The sequence below is a fragment of the Fonsecaea erecta genome, assembly GCF_001651985.1.
Source record: "Fonsecaea erecta strain CBS 125763 chromosome Unknown Scaff4, whole genome shotgun sequence".
In the NCBI taxonomy this organism is placed as follows: Eukaryota; Fungi; Ascomycota; class Eurotiomycetes; order Chaetothyriales; family Herpotrichiellaceae; genus Fonsecaea; species Fonsecaea erecta.
This window is the reverse complement of record NW_017387247.1, coordinates 1,028,597-1,054,409: the sequence shown is the minus strand read 5'-3', so window position 1 is coordinate 1,054,409 and position 25,813 is coordinate 1,028,597. Positions and strand designations below refer to the sequence as shown.

Sequence of the window (25,813 nt, the reverse complement as noted above, 5' to 3'; positions counted from 1 at the left end):
AGACTCGCATACCAAGACGACCTACGCACAAGGCTCAAGGCGACGAACCCGCGTAGCCGTTTCTTCTTTCGTGCGAGGCGAGAGACCACGACGCCCGACCACGACGAAGCACTTCAAACCATCTAACCGCATAGAAGAAGAGATGAGAAAGCGAGATCTGAGCTTTTGAGCACACGCTATGATATCGACACCTTTTCAATGCTGCAATCCAGAGCTAGAATGGCCGGCATTTATGACCTGTTCCTTCGACCATCAATTGAGAGACTCCCATGCATATTGCTCCTGGAAAGGCGACACTCGATTTCGGATCTATTCTTCCCGAGTTATTTCTTGTGGCCGCCAGACGAAGCGATCACTTGAAGCCGCTTCAATCCTTCTACGGGAGCAGGACATGATAAATAACGCATGACGCCCAATACAGAAATTGAGGTCACGAATATCCGAGCATGATCACCTGAATACAGATCGGCGACGGGGACTGAAGAATATGGCAACAGCTCATAGCACCAGGGTATGGAAGACATGCAGGGAACATCATAATTGGGCCGAGTCACAAGTCCAGAAAGCATCGTTCAAATGTAACATAACGACACCACATAGTTTTGCGTGAATAGAGCATTCAATACTCTGCATACTGAGACTTTTTCCCTTGAATATCCGCTTTTCGTGCTCATTAAAACAGACTGTCTTCTTCGTAACTATTCCTCTCCCCCGCCCCCCCTGTTTCCAAACCCGTGACTTTTTTCTCCTCGGTTCACCTCTTTCCATGTATGTGACACACACATCCCTCATCGTCCGGGCATCTTTCGTCCGTCCATATTCATATATCTCGCGACGTGGCCCAGCTTCACCAGCAAGTCATTGTCGAGACGACCAAAGTCCCCTCTCCGCTGGAGATTGCCGCCCAAATCCCTCCTGACCGGTCCGCTGCTGTTGGCACTCTGCAGCCCCTCGACGAGGATGCTCCATTCAGCAACGGTGGCGCCGTCGCCGGACATGTTGGTCGCGTTGACGCTGGCGTTGTACAGCGAGCCCCAGATCTGCAGGGTGGCGAAGCGCGCGGTGTAGACGGGCGCCGCGGTGGCGGGGATGTCGAACGTGGTGATGTTGTCCTGCACGGCCTCGATCGAGTTCAGCGCCGTTAAGTTGTACGCGTCGGAGATGCGGACGCGCTGGTTCGACGCGACGTGGAGGACGCCGTTGGAGTTGATGGTTGCGGCGGAGGGGTTCGCGAGGGTCTGGTTGTGGAAGAGCACCGAGTAGTTGTACGGCGGGATTTGGCCCCAGTTCATCACCATCCCGGTCACCTTGTAGCCCTCAGGGATGGCCACGGTGATGGAACTCGTCTTGTTGGCGGACACCGGCTGCCATTTCGTGCTCGATGCGCCGTCGACCGCCGCGAGTGGGAATTGGCCTGGCAGGTAGTCGTCGGGGGACGAGACAGGGAGACACTGCGCGACGTTGTTCTCGGTTGTAGGAATGAGGCCAATTTGCCTGTTGGGGATTGTTATGCTGGAGTTTGGCATCAGGGAGTAAGTGGCAAGGGGTGCTGAGCCGATGGGGCCAACGACGACGGGAATGGCGGAGGAAGCATAGGTGGCGTTGGGAATGGCGCCCTCACCAGGGGCAAGGCTGCCGTCCCTCGTCAAGACAGTATGGGTCTGGTTCGAGAAAGCTGAGATCGGCCAGCCGTACCAATGGAAGGTGCGGTATTTGATCTGCGGGATCTGAGGTGGCAGACTGGGATCGACGTGCAGGTTGAAATCGGGAATAAAACGATATCCCAGATATCCGAACAGCACGACTTGCAGTGCTCCTCCATGGCCTGTCAGGAAAGGATATGCAGGATGCGTGCCGCCATTCTCGTTCCAGTTGTCCACCAGCTGTTCCGAAAACTGGAACCACGGGCCTCTGATATAGGGCTGCGTGCTGTATTGCTGATAGGTATAGGACGAACATCCCGAAGGCGAGATCTGGTTGGCGATGATGGAGAAGATCGCGTATGTCATGGCGGGACCGTCCACGGATTGCTGGGCAGCATAATAATCGAGATCGCTGAGCGAGTCACTGGACGTATAATTCTGCCCAGTGAAGGAGAGCGGATAAGTATTGAGAATAACATCGGCCTGTTTTACCACTGTTGTACCGTTCATGCCGGTGTATTCTAGTGTGACGTCCGCGTCTTCATCACGGCCTATCAACACGTTTTGGGCCATAGTTGTCCATGTTGCGTTCGGCGTGGAGTTGAACATGGAGCGAAATTGATTGGCATAGTCGAGATGTGTGGAGATCAAGGCCATGGTGAAGCCGCCGTTGTCGACGTGGTTGGCGTACTCGTCTGGATCAGTCATGTTCAGGAGGACCCAGTGAGAGCCGTTTCGCTCAAGGATTTCCGAGTACATCGTGGCAAGGGAGTCGTAGATCGGCCAGAGAGTCTCCTGAAACAATCCCGTGTCGCCCGAAGAAATCCATAGGTTGATGAACTCTAAGCCAATATCGCCGTTCAGATGATACTCGTAATCCCAGCATGGACCAGTGGCCGTACAGTTACCAAAACGGCCGCTCGTCCAGGGAAAGATTGCAGCAGCCGAACTAAACGTGGTGTTTTTCTTGGAGGAGGCAAACGCAGTGCCAATATTCTCCTTCGCTTGCTGGAACCTCTCGACTCGATAGTTGGCAATGCCCTTGGCAGCTGATGGAAACGCCGCTACAAGGCCAGGTTGCATCCATACCTCAGCATCCCAGAAGACCTGGCCAGCGTATGAATCCGAACCCAATCCCCCCACCGAGATGCTGTGGCTGTTGATTGAACTGCCGGCATTGGCAGTGGCGTTGATTGCGTTCTGCGAAATGGTGTTCTGGAGAAGATGGTACGGGTTTGTCACCGCTGTAATTGCTGCCTCGAGAATGAATTGATCGTCTGGTAGTGTGCCATTTTCCGGGAACGAGAAATCGTCTACGGATGTTATGGGAAACTGTTGAGCCCATTCTGCGGCGTGGGTCTGAAGTGAAGCGGCGTAGCCAGCTTGTGATGCGTTGAGTGCGGCATTTCTTGCAACAGAACGGGGGCTCAGGAATCCATCCGACGAGGCGATCCCGACGAATTTGGTGAAGGTAGCAACCTGTCCAGCCTGGAGGGTGACGTTCAACGCAGATGCCACTGAGGATGCATTGTTTCCCACATACGGCCTCTGCCACGTGGCTTGCTGAACAGAACGAACTGTAGCTCCGGAGCTGGTCATACCAGCATAAACGAACGCCGTTACATTCTGAATGCCGTTTGGCTGGACCGAGGTGAAAATGAGCCCGGAATCAACGCCATTCTGCCCTGGAGTTGTACGGACAGCGCAGTCTCCGTTGAGTACATTTGCTATTGTAATGTTGGTGGCTTTGGCTGCCGTGATGTTCATGGTAACAAAGCCCTGATTGATATTGAGCTTATGTGCGAACATCTGGTAGGAGACGTTGAAAGACCCATGGCCGCTTGGGGACCAAGTAAAAGCCCAATTCATCAGACCACGCTTCATATCAAGGCTGGACTTGAAATTGCTGATCGTCGAATCGTTGGTTGAAGCAGCCAAGTAGTTGCTCCCCCCGAGGTCTGCGACAATACCGCTCCAATGAGGGATGCCGCTGATGGCAGTATCCCAGCCATACTGGTACAGCCAGGGAAAGTTGGAGCCATTGGTCGTAGGTTGAGAGTCCCAGAAACCCCCAACCGTGGCAAAGGTTTGTCGTCGACCAAAGAGAGGCCATCCGTTGATGTTGTCACCATCGACAGGAGTGTCAATCTCGAAGAACGGACCGAGAGATGCTACGTTGATACCATGATAGCCGTTCGCGACCACCATTCGCGATTGATAATGTCCTTGGTCTAGGTTGGTGGTGGTGAGGACCCAGTTGGCAGCATCCCAAGTGACACCCTCAAATCGAGTTTTGTATATCGTTGACGCATTTCCAGATTGAGCTGAGGTGAAGGAGGATATTAGGATGAGTCCACAGAGCGTCAAGAGACTTGATCCAGCCATCTGTCGCAGTTAGTTTGAGCCAAGTTCTCCCGTGGCTCTCGCTATTGCCGTCACATACCTTGGGTTCTCCGTTAGCTGTTCTGCTGTTTTTATACGAGGAGAGGAGATAGACGATTTCACGACGGACTTGCGTTTATTTTGACTAAAGCTATGACCAAGCCAAGCTCCCAGGCTGGATTCCTTCAGCTTTGGGAGTTTTCAAGCCAGGCCGACCATGTGACAGCAGGAGGAACCTGACTGACAAGTACGGGAAGTTCCTGCTGTAGCAGTGAGTTGTCCCCAGCTACATCTAAGGCAGGCAAGGCGCGGAAGACCGGTATAACGCCCTGCTTGCAGACGGTTACATTCAACCAAGCAGTACCTTGCTTGATTTGCCTGTCCCTGTGGTCACATCGACCAGGATCATCAGTGGCTACTGCCATCATAGGACAAGTCGTGAGCGGTTCAACGGACCGAATACGACGTCATTTGTGGGATAGACGGAAAAGGATGCGGAGGTCAGACCGGGGGGTGAATTCCTTGCCGCAAAGGATCGAGTGGCTTTGAAGCTCTTAGAACTGCTAGATTGAGTTTCGGTGCAGCTCGCTTTCATGTGTGGGGAAGTGGGAATGGCGGTGGTGCCGGAATTTTGTGCCTGGGGAAGCTTTATTGGAGAGCTCGGCGCATTTCCTAGGCTGCGGTAGAGCGCCACCTTTGTCATGACGTCGCGGTGCCCCCATTGCCACCCCGACTTCCAAGCTTGGGCTTTTGTCCACTGTGGTGGGGTGTTACTGCAGGTGGCCGTGCCCAGTAGTCTGTCAAAGGTTGGACTTGCTTGTAACGTCAAGGAATTTGTTGCTCATCAAAGTCATCATCACCTGGAATCGGTACCCGACAAATCCTCCCTCGGTGGTGGAGGTGGCATGGGTTTCGACGATGCAGAATCGTCGACCGCCGACTTGTCAGTCTTCTCCTTCGTCACTCTCGCTGTCGGCATCGGTGTTCTGCCCTGCCCTTCCTCTGTAGTTTGCACCACCCTGTCTCCTGCTCCTCTGATAGCTTTCTGATTCCGTGATCGACTTTTCTCCCACATAACTTTCGCCATCCCAGTAAGTTTTGCACAGTGGACACCTTTGGTCTGGGTATATTAGGTGGAAATTCGCAATACAAATATCGTGGACTCGGCAAAGGCATTCAGGTCGAGGGCATCGTTGACCCTGGAAATAGAGAAGTCCGTCAGCTCTGTGCTCACAGCTGGAGGGTGAGATTAATATGTGGGATAGAGGCTTACCACCGTGATAATCTCTTTGCAGGCATGACAGAACTTGATCCTCTTCTTATTGCCGTCTTCGTCTTCATCATTGTAGGTGTCCACCAACCAGCCCCTGAGCTCCATCAGTGCACGGGGAGTCAAGCTGTAAAACCCAGACTCGCTTCTTTCAAACCACCCTTCATCCTGCAACCTTTTGAGCAGACTCTCGGCCTCCTTAGCGGAGAGCATGCCAGCAGAAGCCGGTGTCTCGTTCTCATTCCCATCGGGTACCTGCGCACGAGGGGCTTTCCCGAGCTGGATGGCTTTCATCCCGTTTATACACATGGCCTCTCTTTTGCCCCTGTTGTTCCGGTCAAACATTGCGTCTAGAAGCTTCTTGACATAGACGATTTCGTCGGCGGAGTAAGTGGTGGCGAGTTGAGTGAAAGAATCACTCGTAATATTCACCAGAGCATACACCCTTTCTCGGGTCTGCTGGTGGAGGGAACTCCTGATCTCCAGGTCAAGTGGGGAGAGTCTGCGGGTCGCTTCAGCGAGGTAGTTGTTCAAATCTTCGACCGTGATATCTTGCGCCGAAATTTCGCGTTTTTCTTTGTATGTTGAACATGCCGCAAGGATGGGTTTGGCCGTTTCAAGAGTGAGGACGCCACGGGCGAGAAAGGCCTGTAGAAATGCTCTGTTGGCATCATCGTATTCAGTGTCGGATGCAGGACTCTCCATTTGGGTTACATTGGTCGCCAATAAATCGAGGCAAAGGTTCGGGATGTGGTGAGGTTCGAAATCGCTGATTTCAGTGGGGGGATGTCATGACTTTACGCGGGGCTGGGCAGGCGCTGTATGACTGTAACTGGTGTCCTGGTATCATGCTTCAGTGATAGGTAAAAGATATCGGTGTTTGAAAGTGGCAGATATGGCGAACCGAGACGCGCGCCAAAAGTATTGTTCACGCTAGTAGTAAGAATGACAACTATTAAATGAATGACCTAATTTTCGTTGCCCTTCGCAACAGCTCCCGGGGATATCGGAGCTATGTAGCACCTCTGACACGTAGAGCCTCTTAACGCTGATTATTACAGTATAGCCTAGATAAATACCTATCAGCCAACACCTTTAGGGAATCGGCCTGGACAATCCTTTTGATGTGCCCCCTCGTACAGAGTACCATGTCGTAGGTGGGTCGTGACTGCCCAGAGCCTGACAGGGCGTCCAGCACCGAGCCGTCGGGCCTCACCATCTGCAATTCAGTCACACATTGAACAACTTCCCCTAACAAACACACGGGCATTGGTCGTTCACAGTCTCGTATGATATAATGAGCACAGGATACTGTGGATTTAGTGTCAATAAAAGCTGTGGACAGTATCATCACCCTTTTCATCGTGGACTTGGAGCGCAGTTTCCCAGAATTGTCATCTACACCATTTCGGATGGTTATCCTAAGGCAACTTGTTGTGAGAGCTGCGAAAACGAAAGTAATCCTAACTGTCGTAGGTGCCCGCAGTGGTAGACTCTAGGTGTCCGTAGTGGAGAACGATAGGCGCTCTACTGATGGAGTCTAGGTGCCGCTGGTGGCAGACTCTAGGTACTCTGGTGATGAACTCTGGGTGTCCGTAGTGGAGAACGATAGGCGCTCTACTGATGGAGTCTAGGTGCCGCTGATGGCAGACTCTAGGTACTCTGGTGATGAACTCTGGGTGTCCGTAGTGGAAAACTCTAGGCACTTTAGTGATGAACTTTAGGTGCCCGCAGTAGTAGGCTACTTTATAGGCGTGGGTAAGTCTCACTCTGTCACGTGACTGGCTGCCACGTCGCAGCACGCGACGCTGATATGAAGTGGCCAATCAGATTTGGAGGTACTGTTTACTTCGCTCGAGACGACAAACAACACTTCCACCATCACCAGCACCAGCCCGAGGGTGGTGCAGATTCAGCGAGCCTGAAGACTCAGATTACACATCGGCTTGAGAGAGATTGCCATCCTAGGACCTCCATAAGAGACAAGATTCTACGAAACGATTTGACGGCCATTGAGTTGTCGTTATTATGATATGTATTCTACCAGCAGTACTCATGCTATGTATTCTATCAGCAGAACTGGGTTCTGACTGCCTCTTTTGAGAGACTCCAAAGCTCTCCGGGGAGACAAAGGGTCCCTCCCTCCAGAACGGGAGGTCTATATGCAGGAGACAGCCTTGTCCGGTCAATTCATCTCATTCACCGACTTCCTCGAAGCGATGACCTCCTCCGTCGTTTTCGTGATAATGTCAAACGCCGCTCTGACATATTTCTCTGCCCCCTGCGGATTGCCACTAACAATGCGCATGAAAGATTTGCCCGCCGTGCTGCTGCAGGTCATGAAAATCTGGCCTCGCTCGTTGATCAGGTCCCCAATATGCTTTGTGACCTCATTCGCGTCCTGTTCTCGTTGCTGCATCGCTGCGGTCTGGGGTACAAAGTCTCCATTCGTCTCCGCCGTCCTTACTTGCCCTGCTGCCAAAGCGGATGGTTTGACTCGGAAACACGTCAATCCGAACCGCGGGTCTGCGACAAGTTCAAACAGATCGCTTCGCCCACGGACAAGATCAGCAAAGATCTCGCCTCTCTCCACCGATTTCCTGATGTGTTGCCTCATCCCTTCGAGGCCATAACTCCGCATCACAAACCAGATTTTCAGTGCCCGAAATCGTCTTCCCAGAGGGATCTGCCAGTCCCGATAATCCGTGACCAGGCCACTGTCCGAATGTTTGTTGGTATAGTAGGCTGCCGAGATGGACAACGCACGCGTCAAATGGTTCCTGTTCTGGACGAACAGACAGGACGCGTCAAAGTTGACGAGCAGCCATTTGTGCATGTTCATGTTGAACGAGTCGGCAATGATCATTTGTGGAGAGTATTTCGACGAGTATTCGGGACAGACCAGAGCGGCTCCGGCATAAGCGGCGTCGATGTGGACCCAGAGATCTGGATGGGCTTCAAGAACCGGCGCGAGGCCAGCAAAGTCGTCCACGGCACATGTCGACGTCGTGCCCAGCGTCAGGGTGATGTAGTAGGGTTCGAGACCTTCGGCCTTGCATTGCTCCAGGGCAGCTTCCAGCTCTTCCCTCTGCAAAGACAGCTCATTTGCGAGCTTTGTCGGAATAGATCGGTATCGAGTTCCGGCGATCAACGCTCCCTTCTGCGTCGAGGAGTGTGCTTGATCACTGGACAAGGCAACTAGCCGTCCCCGCAGGAAAGCAATGCGATCCTCTCGCTCTGAAGAACCCGGTTTCAAGCCCTCCGCGTCACACTTGGTGTGCAAATACCTCTCCCTCGCAGCGACCATACAGGTCACGATCGCCTCACTCGCACTGCCCTGAATGGTCCCTCCGCCGCCACTGGCACTCGTGCTCAGAAACTCCTTGGGCAGTTCAAACGCCTGGGCCAGCCAGTCCATGACCACGGTTTCCAGTTCCGTGCACGCGGGACTGCACAGCCAGTTGAACGCTGGAGCGGTGAATGCGGCAGAATACATCTCCCCGAGCATGGACGGATAAGTGACGCCAGCGGGGAAAAAGGCCATGAAGTTGGGCGACTGCCAGTGAGTGATACCAGGCACAATCTTCGACGCGATGTCCGACTGGATCTCGGTCCATGCTTCTGGCTTCTCTGGTGCGGATGCCGGCAGCTGTGGCGCCAGGAACCCCGGTTTGATGGTCGGCAGCACCGGGTAATTGGGGAGCTCTTGGTTGTAGGCAATAACTGAGGGCAGATTGTGTGTTAGTTAGCTGGCTGCTTCTTTCCAGATAGACCGGCCGGTCGGTTACAAAAACTGCCTGCCGAACATACTTTCTTCGATGGCCGCATGGGCCGCTTTCCTGAACTGATCGGCGTCCATGTCGAGTCTTCTCGAGGAACTGAGATTTTTGGACCTTCGGCTCCACAAAGCAAGTGTCGAAGCTGGGGAGTTCTGTAATTTCAGGTTCCCCTTCAAGGAGATCTTGTACATATATAATAAAAAAGTCTCAAATAAAGGTACCTAGGTAGATCGAACCAGAAAGCGACGGCAAGACACAAAAGTCCACTCGTGGCCCCTCCCCCAAAATAGATGACACTGGAAGACAGCAGAATACCACCAAAGCCGCGACGCGGGAAGTCTTATGCGCACGCCCTTGGGTGTCAACAGGGCTGATATGTTAGAGCCTGTCTGTGGCAATGCCTTTTGCTACAAATTAGGAATTTTTGCCTTTTTCAATGGAGCGGAATTCATTGCGCATTTGGCAAAAACGCGAAAGTGATTGGCGGAAGCGCGGAGCATTGTCGCTGACGCTTCCGCCTCCTGTGTGTTCGAGCTTTGGATGTGTATATCTGCCTTGACATGTAAAGTCGTGCTGAGGACCTGAGAGGGTAGTAACCAAGAGTCTGAGTCATTTTCATCCATACTACCTCGTACAGCAATCGCCACCGCTGTCGAATAACTGTGTATAAGTTTATACTGTAATTTGGGTACTGCTATACAGACATTGAACATTACATCTCCAGGCCCACGGGTCGCTGAAGGGCGTAGCTTACGAAGAGATTGCACGGCCGAGAACCCAATCTGCTGAGCCATCGGTAACACGACGCCGAGCATTGTCGTCGTGCGCAAGCTCGAATGCGTCCTCCAGATGAAAAGGCGCGCATATCAAGCCTATCACGTCTCTTCAAAGACAAAAACGCCCTTACCAGGGCGAAATCCACCAAGAGTACCTTGTACAGCTTGCTTCAGAAGATCGATCTCCGTCTTCCACCCCCATTTGCATTCTTGCACCGGTATATCCTTGAACCGCCCTTCTCTCGTAAGCCGAAGGACATCTTCCACCGTTTGTTTCTTCTGGTCGGGATGTCGATCACTCCACTTGCTCACCCAGAACCCATTAAAGCTGATTTCCTTGAAGATCAGGAGCGAGGCAGGTAGCATCAGAGGCTGCTTGCTCATCGCTCCGTATGTCACCATGGTCGCTCCGGGGCTCAAGAATTTGGCCATTGCGGTGGCGGGCTTCCCACCCACGCAGTTGAGGCCGACCTTGATTTGCTCTCGTCCACCATTTGTCCACTCTTTGATCTGGTCTCTGATCTCGCGACTCTGTAGCTCTTCTTCCGTAATAACTTTTGTGGCTCCAATATCCAGGAGTTCCTGACGTAGTTTCTGTTCCTCCTCCTTGTTCTCCCGGCCCCGGATCACATTGATACTCTTGAATCCCCACTCGCGGCCAAGCTGGATGGCCGCTCTTCCCACTCCGCTGTTGGCACCGTTTTGAATGAACCATTCGTCTCCCCGAAAGCCCCATTTTGCCGAGTCAAGCAGCATGCGGTATGCCGTGCAGGGGTTGACTGACACTGTCCCGACCTGAAGTGGAGTCAGCCCCTCCTTATTGTCAATCTTGATCAATTTGCTCTCGTCTATTGCCATGTGTGTACGCCACGTGCCCAAGCTGGTGCTCTTCATAATGACCCAATCTCCCTTGCTGAGGCCCTTCACCGCAGAACCGACGCCAATGACCTCTGCCGCACCTTCATTCCCAGCGACTGCGGAGGGTTCTGAGGTACCTAGAGCGGTTGTCATCTCCGGCCTCGCAGGATACACACCCTGGATCTGATTGACGTCGGCAGGGTTGATAGGAGCCACGAGCATGCGAAGGACGACGTTGGACCCGGATGCGGGCGAAATGGAGTGGCTGTGTAGGGAAAGGACATCTTGTGGCTCGCCATACTTGGAGTATACGAGGGCTTTGGCCTGGGTGTAGCCATAGCTGCTAATCTTTCGTCTCTGGTCGAGGTGAGCTCGAGTGGGTTGCTGATAGTCGCGACATATTGATCGACTGGCTGAAAACAGGGTCCGTGAGGTCTCTCTGACACATTTTCGCACACAGGAAGGAGATGCCATGACGGCGGCGGACTCGACGCAGAAAACAATAGAGAAGGAACTGTAGCGCAGGCATTGAAGCAAGAATTAGATCATAATTAGTCGTGGTGTTCCCCGCATTCCCGGAGACTGCGTCTGACCGCCGACGCAGGTGACAACACGTTGCGCCAAATTCTTGTGACGCAGGCTTTCATCGTTTTTCTATTGTCGATGGTCGTTGCATACATTTGCGCTGAGCTCGGCGCATGATGCTGTTTTCAAGGGCCATGACCGTTCGATGGCACGCAACTGTTCATAAATAAAACCCTCTTTCTTGATACCGATTCTCAGCTTCAATAATGAGGCGAGCCAGCATGTCGTGGCTGTGGAAGGTGAGCACGCGCCCACTAAAACAACACCTTGACTCTTACTGATCTGCATTGTAAGGGAGACGATACCTCTCCTGCGTCTTTCGAGAAAGCCCTCTCCAAGCTATCCTCACAAATCACTGCCGCGAATCTCGCACTTGACACAAGTCGCAGTCGAGATCGCCGAATCAAGGCCCTGTGGACTCTTTACACAACCCTCACCTACCTCCTTTACACGTTGATCATCGTTCTCGTCCTTGGACCACGGAACTGGTCTATCTATCACTATGCCGGCCTCATCGGAGCACCAATTCTCATTTACTTGGTCCGAAGGTTGGTCGCGGCCTTTTTCGGATGGAGGATAAGCCGTCAGCAAGCATACTTGGAGCATTTGCAGAAGCAACGGGAACAAAAGATTGCAGATCTCAAGAAAGCGACAAAGTATGACAGTACGCAGGAGCTACTACAGAAATACGGGGGTGCTCCGTCGACAAAGTCCCCCTCGAAGCAACCGCAACAGGGTCCGAAAAGAAAGGCGAATCCTCCCACAGACCAACGTCCCGTACAGAGGACTGGGATTGCACCTCCACCGACGGCAAATATTCCAGGAAGATATGGCTCCAACCCGCTCCCCGGACCACCGAATGTACACACGGGCTCTGCACCTACGTCGCCAACCCACGGCCCATCACCACTCGCAGGCCCGATGATGGCACACAGTCCGGTGGAGATTACGCCAGACTCTCCCGGTTTCGCTCCAAATGCCTTCTCTAGCATGCCGCCTCCTTCCAGCACCACGTATGATCAACCTCCTCACTGGTATGACCGCATATTGGATGTCCTTCTTGGTGAGGATGAAACCGCCGCCAAGAATCGATTGGTGTTGTTATGTTCCAGCTGTCGCTTGGTCAACGGTCAAGCTCCTCCGGGTATTAGGACACCAGAAGAACTAGGGCGCTGGAGATGCAGTGGTTGCGGCGCTTGGAACGGCGTCGAAAGCGAGGGGGCAAAAGTTGTCAAAGAAGTAACTGCTGCTTCAAAGACTGAAGATGGAGACGGTTGGGAGAGCGTCCCGCGGGCTGCGGACATTCGAGAAGAGAGTCCTGAAGACTCCAAGTCCGAAGAGATGGCTGATACCAGCAATCAAGGAACCACTGGACGAGATGGGGATGACGCTGCTGGACTCACCAAGAGAGTCACCCGTAGCACAGGCAAAAAAGATTCCCTTGAGTCTTTGCAATGATTTATGCCTTGTTCAATTTCCAGGATGTTTTAGGTGCCCTGATCATGTCCTTCTCTTAGTTGATTGAGCCACGGAAGCGCGGGCACATGTACAAGGGCATATCACGTGGACAGCTCCGCCAAGACGTGAAGAGACTGAAATGCTCCATCTTCAACCTCAGAATTCTCTTCTTCGTCGCATTATACTTGTAATCATGTCGATCGGTAGGCTCCCAGAAAGATGTCCACCTTCATTGTACGTCCGGCCGGTGCGGACAAGGATCCTTTTAGAATCGGGTTGACCGCCGTATCTATGCTTTCGTTGAAGCTGAAGTCTGGAGACATCTGTGAACTTCGAGGCACCGATGGCAACAACGCCAAAAGAAAACTCGCGGTAGCTTGGCCGGGGCTGGGTCCTGGAATGAAAGACTCCATTGTCCAGACGTCAAGACTGCTGCAAGAAGCCTACGGGTTCAAATTAGGCGACAAAGTCACCATTTCACGCTGGTCGCATCCTCTCCAGAACTCCCTGTCGGTGACACTTCAGAAGGTGGGGGATCCGCCAGATCTCGACACTGACTTGAAGTCCTGGTCGAAACAGATTGCCTCGGCCATATCACCTGCGGGAGAATATATGGTTGTGTCGCAGAAGCTACACTATCCGTTGAAGGCAGACGGGGCCGAAGCCGTCGAGTTTGTTGTGAAGGACGTGGGTGTGCCCGATTCCCTGTTTGCACGCGTCACAAAAGACACAGCGTTTCGCATTGTCACCTCGGAGACACTCGACCAACCTGTGGCCATTGATTTCCGACTGAAGCACCTCGGCGGGATACAAGAGCAAATTGCTGATGTACAAGACATCGTACGCGATCTCTGCTTCCCCATAGCCAAACAGCATTTTCAAGCATACGAACCGGTGCAAGGGCTTCTTCTGTATGGCGCTAAAGGCACCGGCAAATCTGCATTCATTGCTGCTTTGGCCGAGTGTGAGTGGCCAACGGTCCTATATTGGAAACCAGGGACGGAGATCTACGCTTCGTCGGAGCCGTGTTTGGTTATTGTGAGGCCAGAACATCTCATTAAAAGCCCCAATAACTCTTCAACCTTGATCAGCGAATTGGACTCTTTGTTTCAGCGAATTCGGGGCAGTCCAACCCTTGTAGTCGCCGAAGCAAGGCATCCCAATGATATTGATGAAAGGCTACGGACAGAGGGCCGGTTCGCCGCCGAGATCGAGTTGCCGATTCCCTCGGCGCTTCAAAGGAAAGAGATTCTGTTTGCTCTCAGAGGCAAGGACAGGGTCCCCACGGACGACCTTCTACAGGAAATTTCTGAGAGGACTCATGGATATGTGGGTGTCGACCTGAAAGCTCTTCTTCGGGTGACAATTCGTCTGGCATCTAAAAACTCGCCACCTTGCGGGGCCGAAGATAATGAAAATCCTCAATTGGTGGTACAATCCGCAGACTTTGAGAGCGCCCTGCAACAGGTTCGACCGTCTGCCTTGCAGGAGATCTTCCTCGAGACGCCAAATGTCCGATGGTCAGATATCGGAGGGCAGCACGAAGTCAAACGTCAACTCCACAACGCTGTGGAGCGGCCGCTGAAATTTGCGGATCGCATGAAGAAGCTGCGCCTGCAGCCCAAGAAAGGAGTCCTCCTCTACGGTCCTCCGGGGTGCTCCAAAACACTGCTGGTCCGAGCTCTCGCCACGGAAGCTGGTCTCAATTTTCTGGCGGTCAAAGGCGCCGAGCTGATTTCCATGTATGTCGGCGAGAGCGAAAGAGCCACACGTGAGGTATTCCGGAAAGCCCGGGCGGCCAGCCCGAGCATCATCTTCTTTGACGAAATCGACGCCATCGCGTCTCGCGGGAAGAGTGGCAGCGATCTCAATGTATTGACCACGCTCCTCAACGAGATGGACGGCTTTGAAGAGCTCCGGAACGTGTTCGTGGTGGCGGCGACCAACAAACCGCAAAATATCGATCCCGCGCTGATGCGTCCGGGCAGATTCGACAACGTGGTGTACATCGGCCCGCCGGATGTCGAAGCAAGAAAGGAGATTTTCCACAAGCGCCTCGACGGGGTGTATGAGAGCCCACGCAGCCTCGACGACGACGTGCGAGAATTTGCCAGTTTGACGGAAGGATTTTCAGGGGCCGAAATCGTCGCCATTTGCCAGACTGCTGGGGAGAATGCCTTTGACGCGGACCGCGAGGTCATCGTGTCGGATGACATCAGGAGAGCGATCGAGACCACGCCGAAGAGCATCACGCGGGAGATGTTGCTCGAATTCGAGACGTGGAATGCCGCGCGGATGCGGTAGGAGTGAAGGGAGATGAGTGTGAAGAGCCAGAGATCGACCCTGCGACGACTGTGTCTCTGGGGGATCAATCAGGCATTGCGATTTGGCCTCCCGTTCGTCTCGATCGCCAAATCATCCATCCTCTTCCACACAAAATATGACTGGTCCGGGTTGACGAGATGGTTATCATTGCCCAGCCCCCTTCATCTTTGGGTCTGTAATCTGCTCTCCCGTCGCCCATGATGAACCTCAGGCACACGATGGGACCGCGGTCCTCGTACTGACGCATCAAGGCCCTTTTCCTGAAGCTGTCCAGGTCGACACTCCTCAACTCGACATGCCCGGCGCCGGCCGCGGTCATGCACTGGGCGATTTGGCGGAAACTGGCGTGTGTGCCGGCGATTCTGAGCTGCTCGGGCACCTGCGTCTGGTCCCGCATCGCCTGTTCGGCGAGTCGACACAGGACGCGTGCAATGTCGCCAATGTCGGTGTAACTGGTGACCCGGTCCAGGCTACCGACGGCCTGGTACACGTCCTTGGCGGTGTGGAAGCCGTACCAGGGCCCGACGCCGCTGTGGAGGAAGAGGCCGTTGAAGACGCGGCAGACGCGGATGTCGGGGGTGTCTCTGAGGATGGCCTTGGTGAGCTCGTAGTGTCGCTTTTTCCCGTCCCACTCCGGCACGCCGAAGTCGTGCAGCCTGTGGTCGACCCCGAACTCGGACGGGAAGTACAGCTTTACCCGGGTCTTGGGCAGCGAGCGGGCGATCTTGTCACGCAGGCGGGCGCCAGACGATGAGATCCTAAGATGGGGGAGCAGTGAGTTCGGGACTTCAGATCTACTTCCTATCAACGGGGGATAGGTAGACCACATGCAAGCCATAGACGGGAGGAGAACGTCTCCTGTGTGTGCAGGGGTAGTAAGTATATCACTCACGCGTTGATGAGGACGTCGACCCCCTCCAGCGCCATGACCAGATCACTTTCGCCGCACACGTCGCCGTCGTTGTCGTCGCCCTCGTCGCCTTCATCACCAACGACGCGGACCTCGGCGCCCAATCTGTGCCTCCACCTCTCCGTCCTGGCCGTGTGGCGACGAGCAAGCAGGACGAACCCGGACAACCGATGGCGGAGCTCGTTGGAGAGGAACGTCTCGGTCAGGCGTGTGCCCAGGTCACCCGTCCCGCCAGCCACGGCGACGACTGGTTTGTCCGGGGACGGCGAGAATGGCGAAGCTATTACGTCCATCGACATGTGCAGGCGAATTGAGAAGGTGGGTGGGTGAATGGGTTGGTCTTCGACTTGGCAGAGAGGTACAGTAGATACAAATACAAACAAAGACTGGCTGAGTGACTGAATATGCATGCATGTACTCGGGGTCTATGGATGTATGTATGTATATGTGTACACGAAGCCTGGCTGGCTGGCTGGCTGGCTGGCGGGGCAAAGGGCGCGAGATTGATTACTGTGAGAGGGGCTAGAACTAGACTCGGCTAGAATAGACGATGCGAAGACGGGATGACATGACACACACAGTGCCTACCTACCGAGTACCTACATGGATGTGTAAAGAGAAAGGCGTGCTGGATGGATGATGGGTGGCTTGCACACTGCTCTTCCATACATGCATAACGGAGATGATGATGATGATGAGACGAGACGGAACGAGACAAGACAAGAGAGAGACCATTATTCTCTGATGTATTATTACATACCTCGTGTGTCATACGTTCTAACGAGATGAGACTGCTCCACGCAGCTTTTCGTGCAGTAGAGTATGTGTCCTTGTGTGCTTTTGATAACGACGAAGATCAACAGATATAGTAGACAGATAGGCAGATAGGCAGGCAGCAAAGAAGATGATTGAGGATTTACGATGAACAGACCAACTATTTTGTTTAATATGTCCTGTCCTATTTCATTGTTTTTGTCCTGACCATCCTCCCTCCCTTTCTTCCTTCCAAGAAGACTTCTCCGTCCTTACAGTTTGGCACTCGGCCTCAAATACCCTGCGGCACTGCTGAGCACCTTGACGGCGCCGTCCATCATCTCGGCCACGATCTCGGCCGCCGTCTGGTTCGGCGTGTTGACGAGGCCGGCGACCTGGCCCATGGGTCTGTGGTCACGAGCCCTCGTCAGTAATGAATCACTCACGGCGGGTAGGTTCCTTTTGCTTTCCGCGGATCCACATACCTCAGCGTCGACTGGTCCTCAATCTCCTCGGTGATGCCGCCGACCTTCTCCAGCTTCTCCATCTCGTGGTGCAGCGCGATGATGCCCCGACTCTGCAGCTCCAGGATCTCGTCGCGCCGGTTCGCCTCCCAGTTGCGCACGTAGGGCGTGGCCAGGGCGCGCAGCGGCCGCCCCGTCCAGATGGTCGACTTGATGGTGCTGTCGAAGTCTGCGGCGATGATGGCGCGCTTGGCCGCCTCGGGCGCGCCGGACTCCTGCGCCGTCACGAACCGCGTGCCCACCCACACGGCCGACGCGCCCAGCATCAGCGCCGCCGCGATGCCGCGGCCGTCGTAGATCCCGCCGGCCGCCACGAGGTGCACGGGTTGGCCCGTCAGGGGGGAGGTGTAGTTCTTGACGATGTCGGCGCAGGCGGGGATCAGGACACTTTGTTGTCATCGAGATTAGCGAGTCCGTTCGCGGACAAGAGATGCTGATACATAGTCATCATGTACAGCAAAAACGGACAATCCTTACCTCGTCGCCGTGTCGCCCGTGTGTCCGCCAGCTTCGCCGCCCTGGGCACAGATGATGTCGGCGCCCGCCTGACACGCCTTATGGACGTGCTTGGGGTGTCCGATCATGTTCATGTACAGCACGCCGTGCTTGTGGAGTTTGTCGACGACGTGTCTGGGCGCGACGCCCACAGCGGAGACGAAGAGTTTGGCGCCGCCCGCGATGATGATGTCGACGAGTTCGTCGAGGTTGCCTTTGGTGTAGTCCAGCTGTGTGTGTGGCATGGGTGTCAGACGGCCATCGGCAGCAAGCAAGGGAAATAAATCCACTCACGTTGGTCTTTCGCGCATTGCCGCCGACCTGGGGGATCAACAGGTCGACGCCGAAGGGGAGGGACGGGTCCTTGAGTTCGGCCTGCTCGAGCACAGTTCACCACGTTTCAGCCACTCGCCATTCCTCTGCACGTTCTCCCAGACGTCTCCCCTGGGTCTGGTCTGAGCGTCAGCCACTCACTTTCAGTTCATCAATCATCTCCCTGAGCATCTTGGGCGTGTATCCGACGCCGCCGATCACGCCGAGGCCGCCTCTCATCGGATTTAGCAAGTGACGCACACACATAGGATCAGTTGTCTATCTCTCACTCACCGGCATTCGACACGGCGGCCGCGAGAGGCGCGCCGGACGTCTGGCCCATGCCAGCCAGGAGGATCGGGTGCTGGATGCCCAGCAGCTGGGTGACGGGGGTGGTGATGAGGGACATGGCAACGTGGAGGCGGGTATATGATATGTATTGTGTTTTGCCCGTTGAATAGAATAACAGATAGCTAGAAGACTAGAAGTGGTTCGTCCGGTCTCCACGAGTCAGACTTTTATATATATATATGGATAGTTATATGTGTGTGTGTTGTGTGTGCTTGTTTCCGAGGCCCCGGTTGTCAGCAATTAGGCGGCCAGGGTGGTATGTCAGGTATGTACTGTAAGCGAAACAATCAGGGTGTTCAGTGTTCAGTGTGTATTCGATCGATGTTCCTTCATCTATCTCCACAGATCCAGCAGTGATTATTATATGTATGGATGGATGGATGTCTGGATGGATAGAAATATTGGTGCTACCGAAGCTTTGAGCCGAGTCCAAGATGCGGGATGCCGAGGTCGTTGACACTCCATGTTTTCTCTCTTTTCTCTTTCCCCGACGGCTTCCTTCAGTGAGTTTGGTGCTAACTATTAACTGGCTCGGTGACAGTCTGGTTGCTGCTTGCTCCTCCCCCTTTTTCCGCCGTGCTCATTGTCTGGTGTTGGTGTTGAGTGTGGCTGACACGAGAAAGCCACTTACCCTTCCTGAACAACTCCCCCTCCCCCCCCCCCCCCCCGGTTGAACCATCCATCTCTCCCACAAAACATCTCTCCTTACTCGGCTCTGCTTCCAGAAGATCCCCTTCGAATGCGCCTGACCGCGCCCATCCTCCTCTCCCCCGCCGACCTCGACACCGTCACCCCAGACATCGCCAGCATCCGGCACTCGTCCCTGACGACCACCCGGCTGGGCCAGCTGCGGTACGGCGCCGTGCCCCACGCCGAGGCCCGCGCATGGCTGGAGTCGAGTACCCGGGCTGAGCTCGAGAGCGAGTTGACGAGATATCCCCGCATCGTCGACAGCCTTGGGGGGCGTGATGGATTGGGCGGCGGGCGTGTGATGACGACGAGCATGGAACACCTGGTCGTCCGCGATCTGGATCTCGAATCGTTGTCTCCGGGATCGCCGAGCGAGGGTGTCTCCGTTGATGTTGTTGATGCTGCTGCTGCTGCTGGACGTGTCGTCGCCTTTACAGAGTTCATGTACCATCCACCTCCGCCACTGCCAGGACAGGAACCGTCATCATGTGCAGAGACACAAATCGACCATCCCTTTCCAGCACCACCACCACCACCCCCCTCCGTCCACCGCTCCCTGCACGAGCACTGGGACCAGACCGTCGAAGCCGCCCTGTCCGCATGGTTTGGGGGCATGCACTGCTTCGAGGTGCGCGGTCTGGGCACGCTGGCGCCGTCGCACCTGCGGAAGGGGATCGCCAGCACGCTCCTGGCCTGGCTATTGCCCCGGGCGGACCGGATGGGCATTCCTGTCGTCCTGGCCGCCACACCCATAGGATACCCGTTCTACCTGCGGCACGGGTTCGTGGAGGTGGACGGCGGCAGCCGGCGGTGTCATATCGAGTGTGACATGGCGTCGTGGGGTGGGAGCGGTGTCCATCGACATGTCCTGATGATCCGGCGGCCGAAGCAGAAGCAGCCCGAAACTGGAATCGTGTGAGGTGTGGTGCCACCGTTCATACTGATCGCTACATTCACACTTGTGCTTCCTTCCTTCCAATAGTGCTAAAGCCGGGAGATGTTGGGACATGAGTTGATATATCCTGCCCCCTAACACCCCCCTGTCTGGACGACTCCAGGAAGACATTCCCAAGTGGTTGGTCAGGACACGCACACACACAGACTGGATCGAGGCATGTCAACGCTAGGGGCTTATTGTTACGATTCCAAATTGTGCTGATGTCTTTTACAGAACACTTTTCATTCATCGCTATAAGAAATGTGTCATTAAACCATCACATGTACAATCAAACCACCACATCGTTGTCAGACAAAAGAAATATCCAGGCAGAATCCCTCATACCCAAACCCTGAGAAAAGGTAGTGTTACAAATCCACTGTCAAAGCTCATACTCATCTTTTCCCGCCACCAATTGGCGACGGCAAGTCAAGACCGCCCAGCGCCTATTTCTTCTTCTTTCCACCGCCGAGGCCCATGGCTTCCGCCAGGCTGCCCAGACCCAGACCGCCCAGCAGCTTGTCGACACCCAAGCCGCCCAAGAGACCACTCACCAAACCACCCAGACCCAGGCCGTTGAGCAGTTTGCCCACCAGCCCGAGGACACCGCTCAGCAGCAGGCCGACGGCGGCGATGATCTGGAACAACGGCTCGGTCAATAGCGCCCACAGGGGGTTTAACTTCTTTTTCGCGTGCGGCATGTCCGCGATCTTCTTCTTAGCGTTGTCGATGGTCTTGACAACCTGCGTGGTGAGCTCCTTCAGTCCTTCCGCGACGCGGTATTCTTCGGGGGAAGCTTCGCCGCTGGCGGCCTTGGCTTTCGCGTTGGCCGCGATGTGACCGTCGGGATCGAGGCCACGGATCGCACCGTTGCATTCGCCCAAGATGCGAGAGCCTTCTTCAATAAGAGGCTTGACATCTTGCACGAGTTTTTCTTCGTCGAGCTCGTCCTTGGGAGTGCGGTCGGCCCTCTCCACCAGCTGTGATGACATGTTAGCATATTTTCTACAAAAGCGAACATGAATGTGGGTAGCTTACCTCTGTAATCTGCTTGCAGATAGGCTCCATCTTCTCCAGAGTCTGGTTGATGATGTTGGAAATCTTCTTTGCAACTTCACGCTCCTCTTCCTCCTTCATTTGTTCGGGCGTTGGACCCTCTTCGACTTCCTCCTCGTCGGGGATGTTTTCGAGCAATGTACATTCTCCAATCTTGTTACCGTCCTGATCGACCACATAGCCGTTGTCGTTGATTTCCTTGCCAATGCAAGCGAGCAGATTGCCGTCGGTCAGTCTGCCGATAACGTCGCCATTGCGATCACGCACTTCACCCTCCTTGTTAACGCGGAGACCAGACATAGGCGAGACTTCTCGTTCCTTCTTTTCTGGTTCCCACCGTTCGGCGTGGCCGATGACGTTACCGTTCTTGTCGGTGATATCTCCATCGTCGTCCACCTTGCGGCCAACCAGTTTCTTGATATCACCCTCGGTGACGCGACCGATAATCTCTCCGCTCGCGTCCTTGACCAAGCCGTCCTTGTCGACGGTGGTAGATTCAAAGTTGGAGAAAGGTCCTTCAGCACGACCGTCATCACCGCCGGCAATGAGTCTGGCACGGCCGATGACTCTGCCATCATTGGACCAGATTTGGCCTTTGCCATCCACCTTGCATCCGACGAGACGCTTGACATCACCCTCGGCGACCTCACCAAAGATAGTGCCGTGCTCGTCCACAACTTTGCCTTGCTTGTTGACGGTCTTGCCAGCGAGGCTGGAAAGATCTTCCTCGACGACTTCTTCTTCGGGCACTTCGTAGGGCTCGACGTGGCCCTTGACATTTCCGTACTTGTCAATGATATCGCCATCCTCGTCGACGGCACGGCCAAGGAGTTTCTTCCAGTCTCCCTCAACGACCTGGCCGACAATGTTCCCTTCATGATCCTCGACGAATCCGTCCTTGACAACGACAAGACCTTCAAGACCAGCAAAAGGTCCTTCGGGTTTGGCCTCACGTTCGTTGGGAGGAATGAGCTCGCAGCGGCCAACAACTTGGCCTTGGTCATTCCAGATCTGGCCATTCTCGTCAATCTTGCGGCCGGCCAGTTCCTTAGGATTGCCTTCGACCAGGCGAGCGACAGGAACACCATCGGGTCCGATGACATTGCCTTGCTTGTTGCATGTCAGACCCTTCAGCTCTGAGAGGTCGACAGTCTGAGCTTCTGGCTCCGGCTCCGGCTCCGGCTCCTCGTACCTCTCGGCGTGTCCGACAACGTTTCCTCGTTTGTCAATAATGTCGCCATCTTCGTCAACTGCACGGCCAACGAGTTTCTTCGGGTCTCCTTCGACAATGCGGCCGACCCTGTTGCCATTTTCGTCTTCAACCCATCCGTCGGCCACAACAGTCAAGCCTTCAAGACCCGCAAATTGGGATTCCTCTTCCTTGTCCTCTTGAGGAAGTGTCTTAGCACGGCCAATAACATGGCCTTTATTGTCCCAGAATTGTCCTTGGTCGTCGCAGCTCAAGCCAGCCTTCCAGAGTTTCTTGGCATCACCTTCAACTAGTTCGCCGATAATGTTGCCGTTGTTGTCGACGATCTTGCCAGACTTGTTGACCTTGAGGCCTTCAAGGATGGATAGAGGAGGTAAGTCGTCATCAACCTCTTCGCCAACGTCCTCGACTTCTTCCTCAGCTTCTTGGGGAATCATCTCAACTTTGCCAATGACATTGCCGTCCTTGTCCAAAACCTCGCCCTTGTCGTTGAGCTTCTTGCCAGCAACGGCGGCAAGGTCACCCTCAACAAGTTTAGCGATCTCATCACCGTCCTCGTTGAGCACTAGACCCTTTTTGTTGACTTTGAGGCCTTCGAGGATCGAAGTATCAGGGCCATCAGGAGCAGCTTCTTCAACAGTTTCGACGATGCCTTCTTCGACGGCTTCAGGGATGAACTCAACCCGGCCAATGACTTTGCCATCTTTGTCCAAGATTTCTCCCTTCTCGTTAATCTTCTTGCCACGAACAGCTTCCAGGTCGAAACCGTCAGCCAGCTGCGCAATGGCATCGCCGTCTTCGTTGACGACTTGACCCTTCTTGTTGACCTTGAGGCCCTCGAGTTGAGTGAAGTCCGGCTTAACAATCGTATCAGCCGCTTCTTTGGCTTCGTCGGCCGCTCCTTCGGCGGTGTCAGCAGCGCCTTCAGCGGCGTCCGCGGCTTTGCCGGCAACATCAGCCTGGTCGCCAGCTTCCCCGGCCTGCTTCTCGGCCTCCTTTTCGGCCTCTTCTGCGGCTTGCTGCGCCTCTTCGAGCTGATCAACCAACTCGGGATGAAGTTCTTTCATGGCTTCTTCGGCAGCCTCTCCCTCGACGACCTCAACGCGACCGATAACTTTTCCGTCTTTATCGACAATCTCGCCATTCTCGTTGGGGATTTTTCCGGCGCAGGCCTTTGCATCGCCTTCCACAAGTTTGGCCAGGACCTCTCCTTCGTCGTCGAGGATGGTGCCCTTCTTGTTGAGTTTGCGGCCTTCAACAATCGTGAGATTGGGCTTCAGTTGATCTTGGAGACCTTCAACCTTTTCGATTGCCTCTTGGACAAATTCTGGTGTGGCTTCCTCCTGGGCGCCATCGACCTTTTCTTCCAGGGCTCCGGCGGCCTCAGGAACGACCTCGGCGCGGCCAATGACATCGCCGTCTTCGTCCAAAACTTCCCCTTCAGCGTTGACGGTTCTCCCAACCAAGTCAGCCGGATCGCCTTCGGTGATCTTACCCAAGGTCTTGCCAGATTGATCCTTGATCGCTCCGTCTTCTTGGACCTCCAGACCTTCTAGTGCGTCGAGGCCAGGGAGTTCGCCGGCAGCTTCTTCAGCGGCTTGCTTGACTGGTTGAGGAAGAGTCTCTGCACGACCCACCGCGTCGCCGTCCTCGTCCAGGATTTCACCCTCGGCGTTGACTGTCATGCCGACCAGGTCTGCAGGATCGCCCTCGGTGATTCTGCCCAGGACGTTGCCTTCTTTGTCCAGAATGTCTCCATTCTCTTGGACCTCCAGGCCGTCGAGCACGTTGAGGTCAGGAAGATACGTCTCCACGGCGTCTTCTGCGGTGTCTTTGACGCCGTTGACACCTTCTTCCGCTTGGTCCTGGACATCCTCTGCGGTTTCGTGGACGCCGTTGACTGCACCTTCGGCATCGGCCCCTTCTGTGGCTTCGCCGGCGAGTTCTTGGGCTTTCTCCGGGATGACGCTTGCACGACCGACGACGTCGCCGTCCTCGTCGAGAATTTCACCGTCGTCGGCAATCTCGTAACCCTCGAGATCGGCTGGGTCGCCCTCGTCTAGCTTGCCGACCACATTGCCGGCCTTGTCCTTGATGTCTCCATTCTCGCTGACCTTGAGACCCTTCAGGATGGACAAGTCGACAGGCAGGCCCTCGGTCGCACCATCGACTCCTTCCTCTGCAGTCTCCTCGACGTCGTCGGCCACCTCCTCGGCATGACCCTTGACGCCGTTTGTGGTCTCTTTGACATCAGGCACGTCTCCAGCATCCTCGGCTGCACCCTCGGCGGTCTCCTTCGCACCTTCCGCCGTGTCTTCAGCTGTGTCTTTGACGTCCCCAGCAGTCTCTTCGGCTGTGTCTTGGGCATCACCAGCTGTATCCTCTGCGGCGCCTTTCACGTCGCCCTGGGATGCTTTGCCGGCGGCGCCCGTGGCAGTGTCTTTGGCTCCACCCACGCGGCCTGCCACTTTCTTGCCGGAACCGACCACACCACTGGTGGCCTTTCCGAGACCGCCAAGAGCGCCCTTTCCTTTGCCTTCGGCTTCGTCTTCGGCCTCTTCGGCAGCGTCACCCTCTTCTCCGACTTCCTCCTCCTCTTCCTCTCCCTCTCCTTCAGTGCCCTCGTCTTTGGCGGCATCTCTGCCACCGCGGACTGTGTCACCTTCTTCCTCTCCCTCCTCCTGCTCCTCCTCGTCATCGTCTTCAGGGATGGGCTCGGGGTTGGCTTCGGAGAGCTCGCTGGTCTCGGCGCCAGTGTCGTCGCCAGGTTGGCTGACCTTTCCGCCAGGCTCTTCCGTGTCTTTCATGCTGATTGCTTCTTCGCCTTCATCCTTGACCTCCTCGCCCTTGTCTTCTACGGGCTTGGTGGTCTCCTCGGCGGGCTTCACTTTCGGCGACTCCGACTCGGAGAGTTTCTTGGGTGTCGCCCTCGAGGCGCCTAGCTTGGGCGGTTTTCGACCGGGAGTGCCTTCACCAGTAAGCTTGGAAGTAGATGATGACGCAGGGCTCTTGCCGGTCTTTGTGGGTGTCTCTGGGACATTGGAGGTTCTGCCTGCCGCGGGAGAAGGCATTGTGCTTTTGTAGCTTCTGACTGTGTCTGGAGTCGACCGTTTAGACGGCGGGGAGTCTCTGTTGGGGGTGGGTGGGAAGCTGTAGTAGGCGTATGAGGACGACGATAGTCGATTACTGGTCATCAGCTGTTTTCAAACTATTTGGTACATTGATCCTGCGCCGCTGTCAGGGTTCAGCCAGCGCACGGTTTTCTTGTTTCAGTTGTTCTGGGGGTATTAGATGTAATGATGGGATGATAATAGTACAAGAGCTATGAGCTAGGTCAGCATTGGAGATTTCTTGAGAAACAAAAACAACGCGATGGACGAAGGAGGAGAAACAGGCTATCAAGTACACGGGCAAGGCCGCTACGTCACCGGCCATCATGACTTGGTGAGCAGAGCTCAGAGCTGGGCTCCCTGGTCGTTTTCTGGCGGTGCCTGAACTT

At 54.8% G+C, this 25,813-nt stretch overlaps 9 protein-coding genes across 9 annotated transcripts; 3 read left to right on the top strand and 6 right to left on the bottom strand.

Annotated features, from left to right (window-relative positions):
• Nucleotides 1–788: 788 nt before the first annotated feature.
• On the bottom strand, nucleotides 789–6,000 carry AYL99_05129 (hypothetical protein; the record flags this gene model as incomplete). The annotated part of the gene is made up of 2 exons (XM_018836641.1): nucleotides 789–4,028; nucleotides 5,299–6,000. 2 exons carry the CDS (start codon nucleotides 5,998–6,000, stop codon nucleotides 789–791), a joined length of 3,942 nt encoding a protein of 1,313 aa, XP_018693494.1.
• Nucleotides 6,001–7,480: 1,480 nt separating this feature from the next.
• Nucleotides 7,481–9,154, bottom strand: AYL99_05128 (hypothetical protein; the record flags this gene model as incomplete). The annotated part of the gene is made up of 2 exons (XM_018836640.1): nucleotides 7,481–9,018; nucleotides 9,106–9,154. 2 exons carry the CDS (start codon nucleotides 9,152–9,154, stop codon nucleotides 7,481–7,483), a joined length of 1,587 nt encoding a protein of 528 aa, XP_018693493.1.
• A 795-nt stretch (nucleotides 9,155–9,949) lies between these two features.
• AYL99_05127 (hypothetical protein) lies at nucleotides 9,950–11,182 on the bottom strand (the record flags this gene model as incomplete). The annotated part of the gene is made up of 1 exon (XM_018836639.1): nucleotides 9,950–11,182. One exon carries the CDS (start codon nucleotides 11,180–11,182, stop codon nucleotides 9,950–9,952), a length of 1,233 nt encoding a protein of 410 aa, XP_018693492.1.
• Nucleotides 11,183–11,514: 332 nt separating this feature from the next.
• AYL99_05126 (hypothetical protein) lies at nucleotides 11,515–12,751 on the top strand (the record flags this gene model as incomplete). The annotated part of the gene is made up of 2 exons (XM_018836638.1): nucleotides 11,515–11,532; nucleotides 11,588–12,751. 2 exons carry the CDS (start codon nucleotides 11,515–11,517, stop codon nucleotides 12,749–12,751), a joined length of 1,182 nt encoding a protein of 393 aa, XP_018693491.1.
• A 219-nt stretch (nucleotides 12,752–12,970) lies between these two features.
• On the top strand, nucleotides 12,971–15,055 carry AYL99_05125 (hypothetical protein; the record flags this gene model as incomplete). The annotated part of the gene is made up of 1 exon (XM_018836637.1): nucleotides 12,971–15,055. The coding sequence occupies one exon, from the start codon at nucleotides 12,971–12,973 to the stop codon at nucleotides 15,053–15,055; it is 2,085 nt and encodes a 694-aa protein (XP_018693490.1).
• Nucleotides 15,056–15,119: 64 nt separating this feature from the next.
• On the bottom strand, nucleotides 15,120–16,285 carry AYL99_05124 (hypothetical protein; the record flags this gene model as incomplete). Its single annotated transcript, XM_018836636.1, has 2 exons — nucleotides 15,120–15,834; nucleotides 15,969–16,285. The coding sequence occupies 2 exons, from the start codon at nucleotides 16,283–16,285 to the stop codon at nucleotides 15,120–15,122; spliced, it is 1,032 nt and encodes a 343-aa protein (XP_018693489.1).
• Nucleotides 16,286–17,011: 726 nt separating this feature from the next.
• AYL99_05123 (hypothetical protein) lies at nucleotides 17,012–18,479 on the bottom strand (the record flags this gene model as incomplete). Its single annotated transcript, XM_018836635.1, has 6 exons — nucleotides 17,012–17,147; nucleotides 17,225–17,650; nucleotides 17,741–17,988; nucleotides 18,053–18,133; nucleotides 18,233–18,303; nucleotides 18,365–18,479. The coding sequence occupies 6 exons, from the start codon at nucleotides 18,477–18,479 to the stop codon at nucleotides 17,012–17,014; spliced, it is 1,077 nt and encodes a 358-aa protein (XP_018693488.1).
• Nucleotides 18,480–19,160: 681 nt separating this feature from the next.
• Nucleotides 19,161–20,030, top strand: AYL99_05122 (hypothetical protein; the record flags this gene model as incomplete). Its single annotated transcript, XM_018836634.1, has 1 exon — nucleotides 19,161–20,030. One exon carries the CDS (start codon nucleotides 19,161–19,163, stop codon nucleotides 20,028–20,030), a length of 870 nt encoding a protein of 289 aa, XP_018693487.1.
• Nucleotides 20,031–20,494: 464 nt separating this feature from the next.
• Nucleotides 20,495–25,385, bottom strand: AYL99_05121 (hypothetical protein; the record flags this gene model as incomplete). Its single annotated transcript, XM_018836633.1, has 2 exons — nucleotides 20,495–21,028; nucleotides 21,087–25,385. The coding sequence occupies 2 exons, from the start codon at nucleotides 25,383–25,385 to the stop codon at nucleotides 20,495–20,497; spliced, it is 4,833 nt and encodes a 1,610-aa protein (XP_018693486.1).
• Between the last annotated feature and the right edge of the window lie 428 nt (nucleotides 25,386–25,813).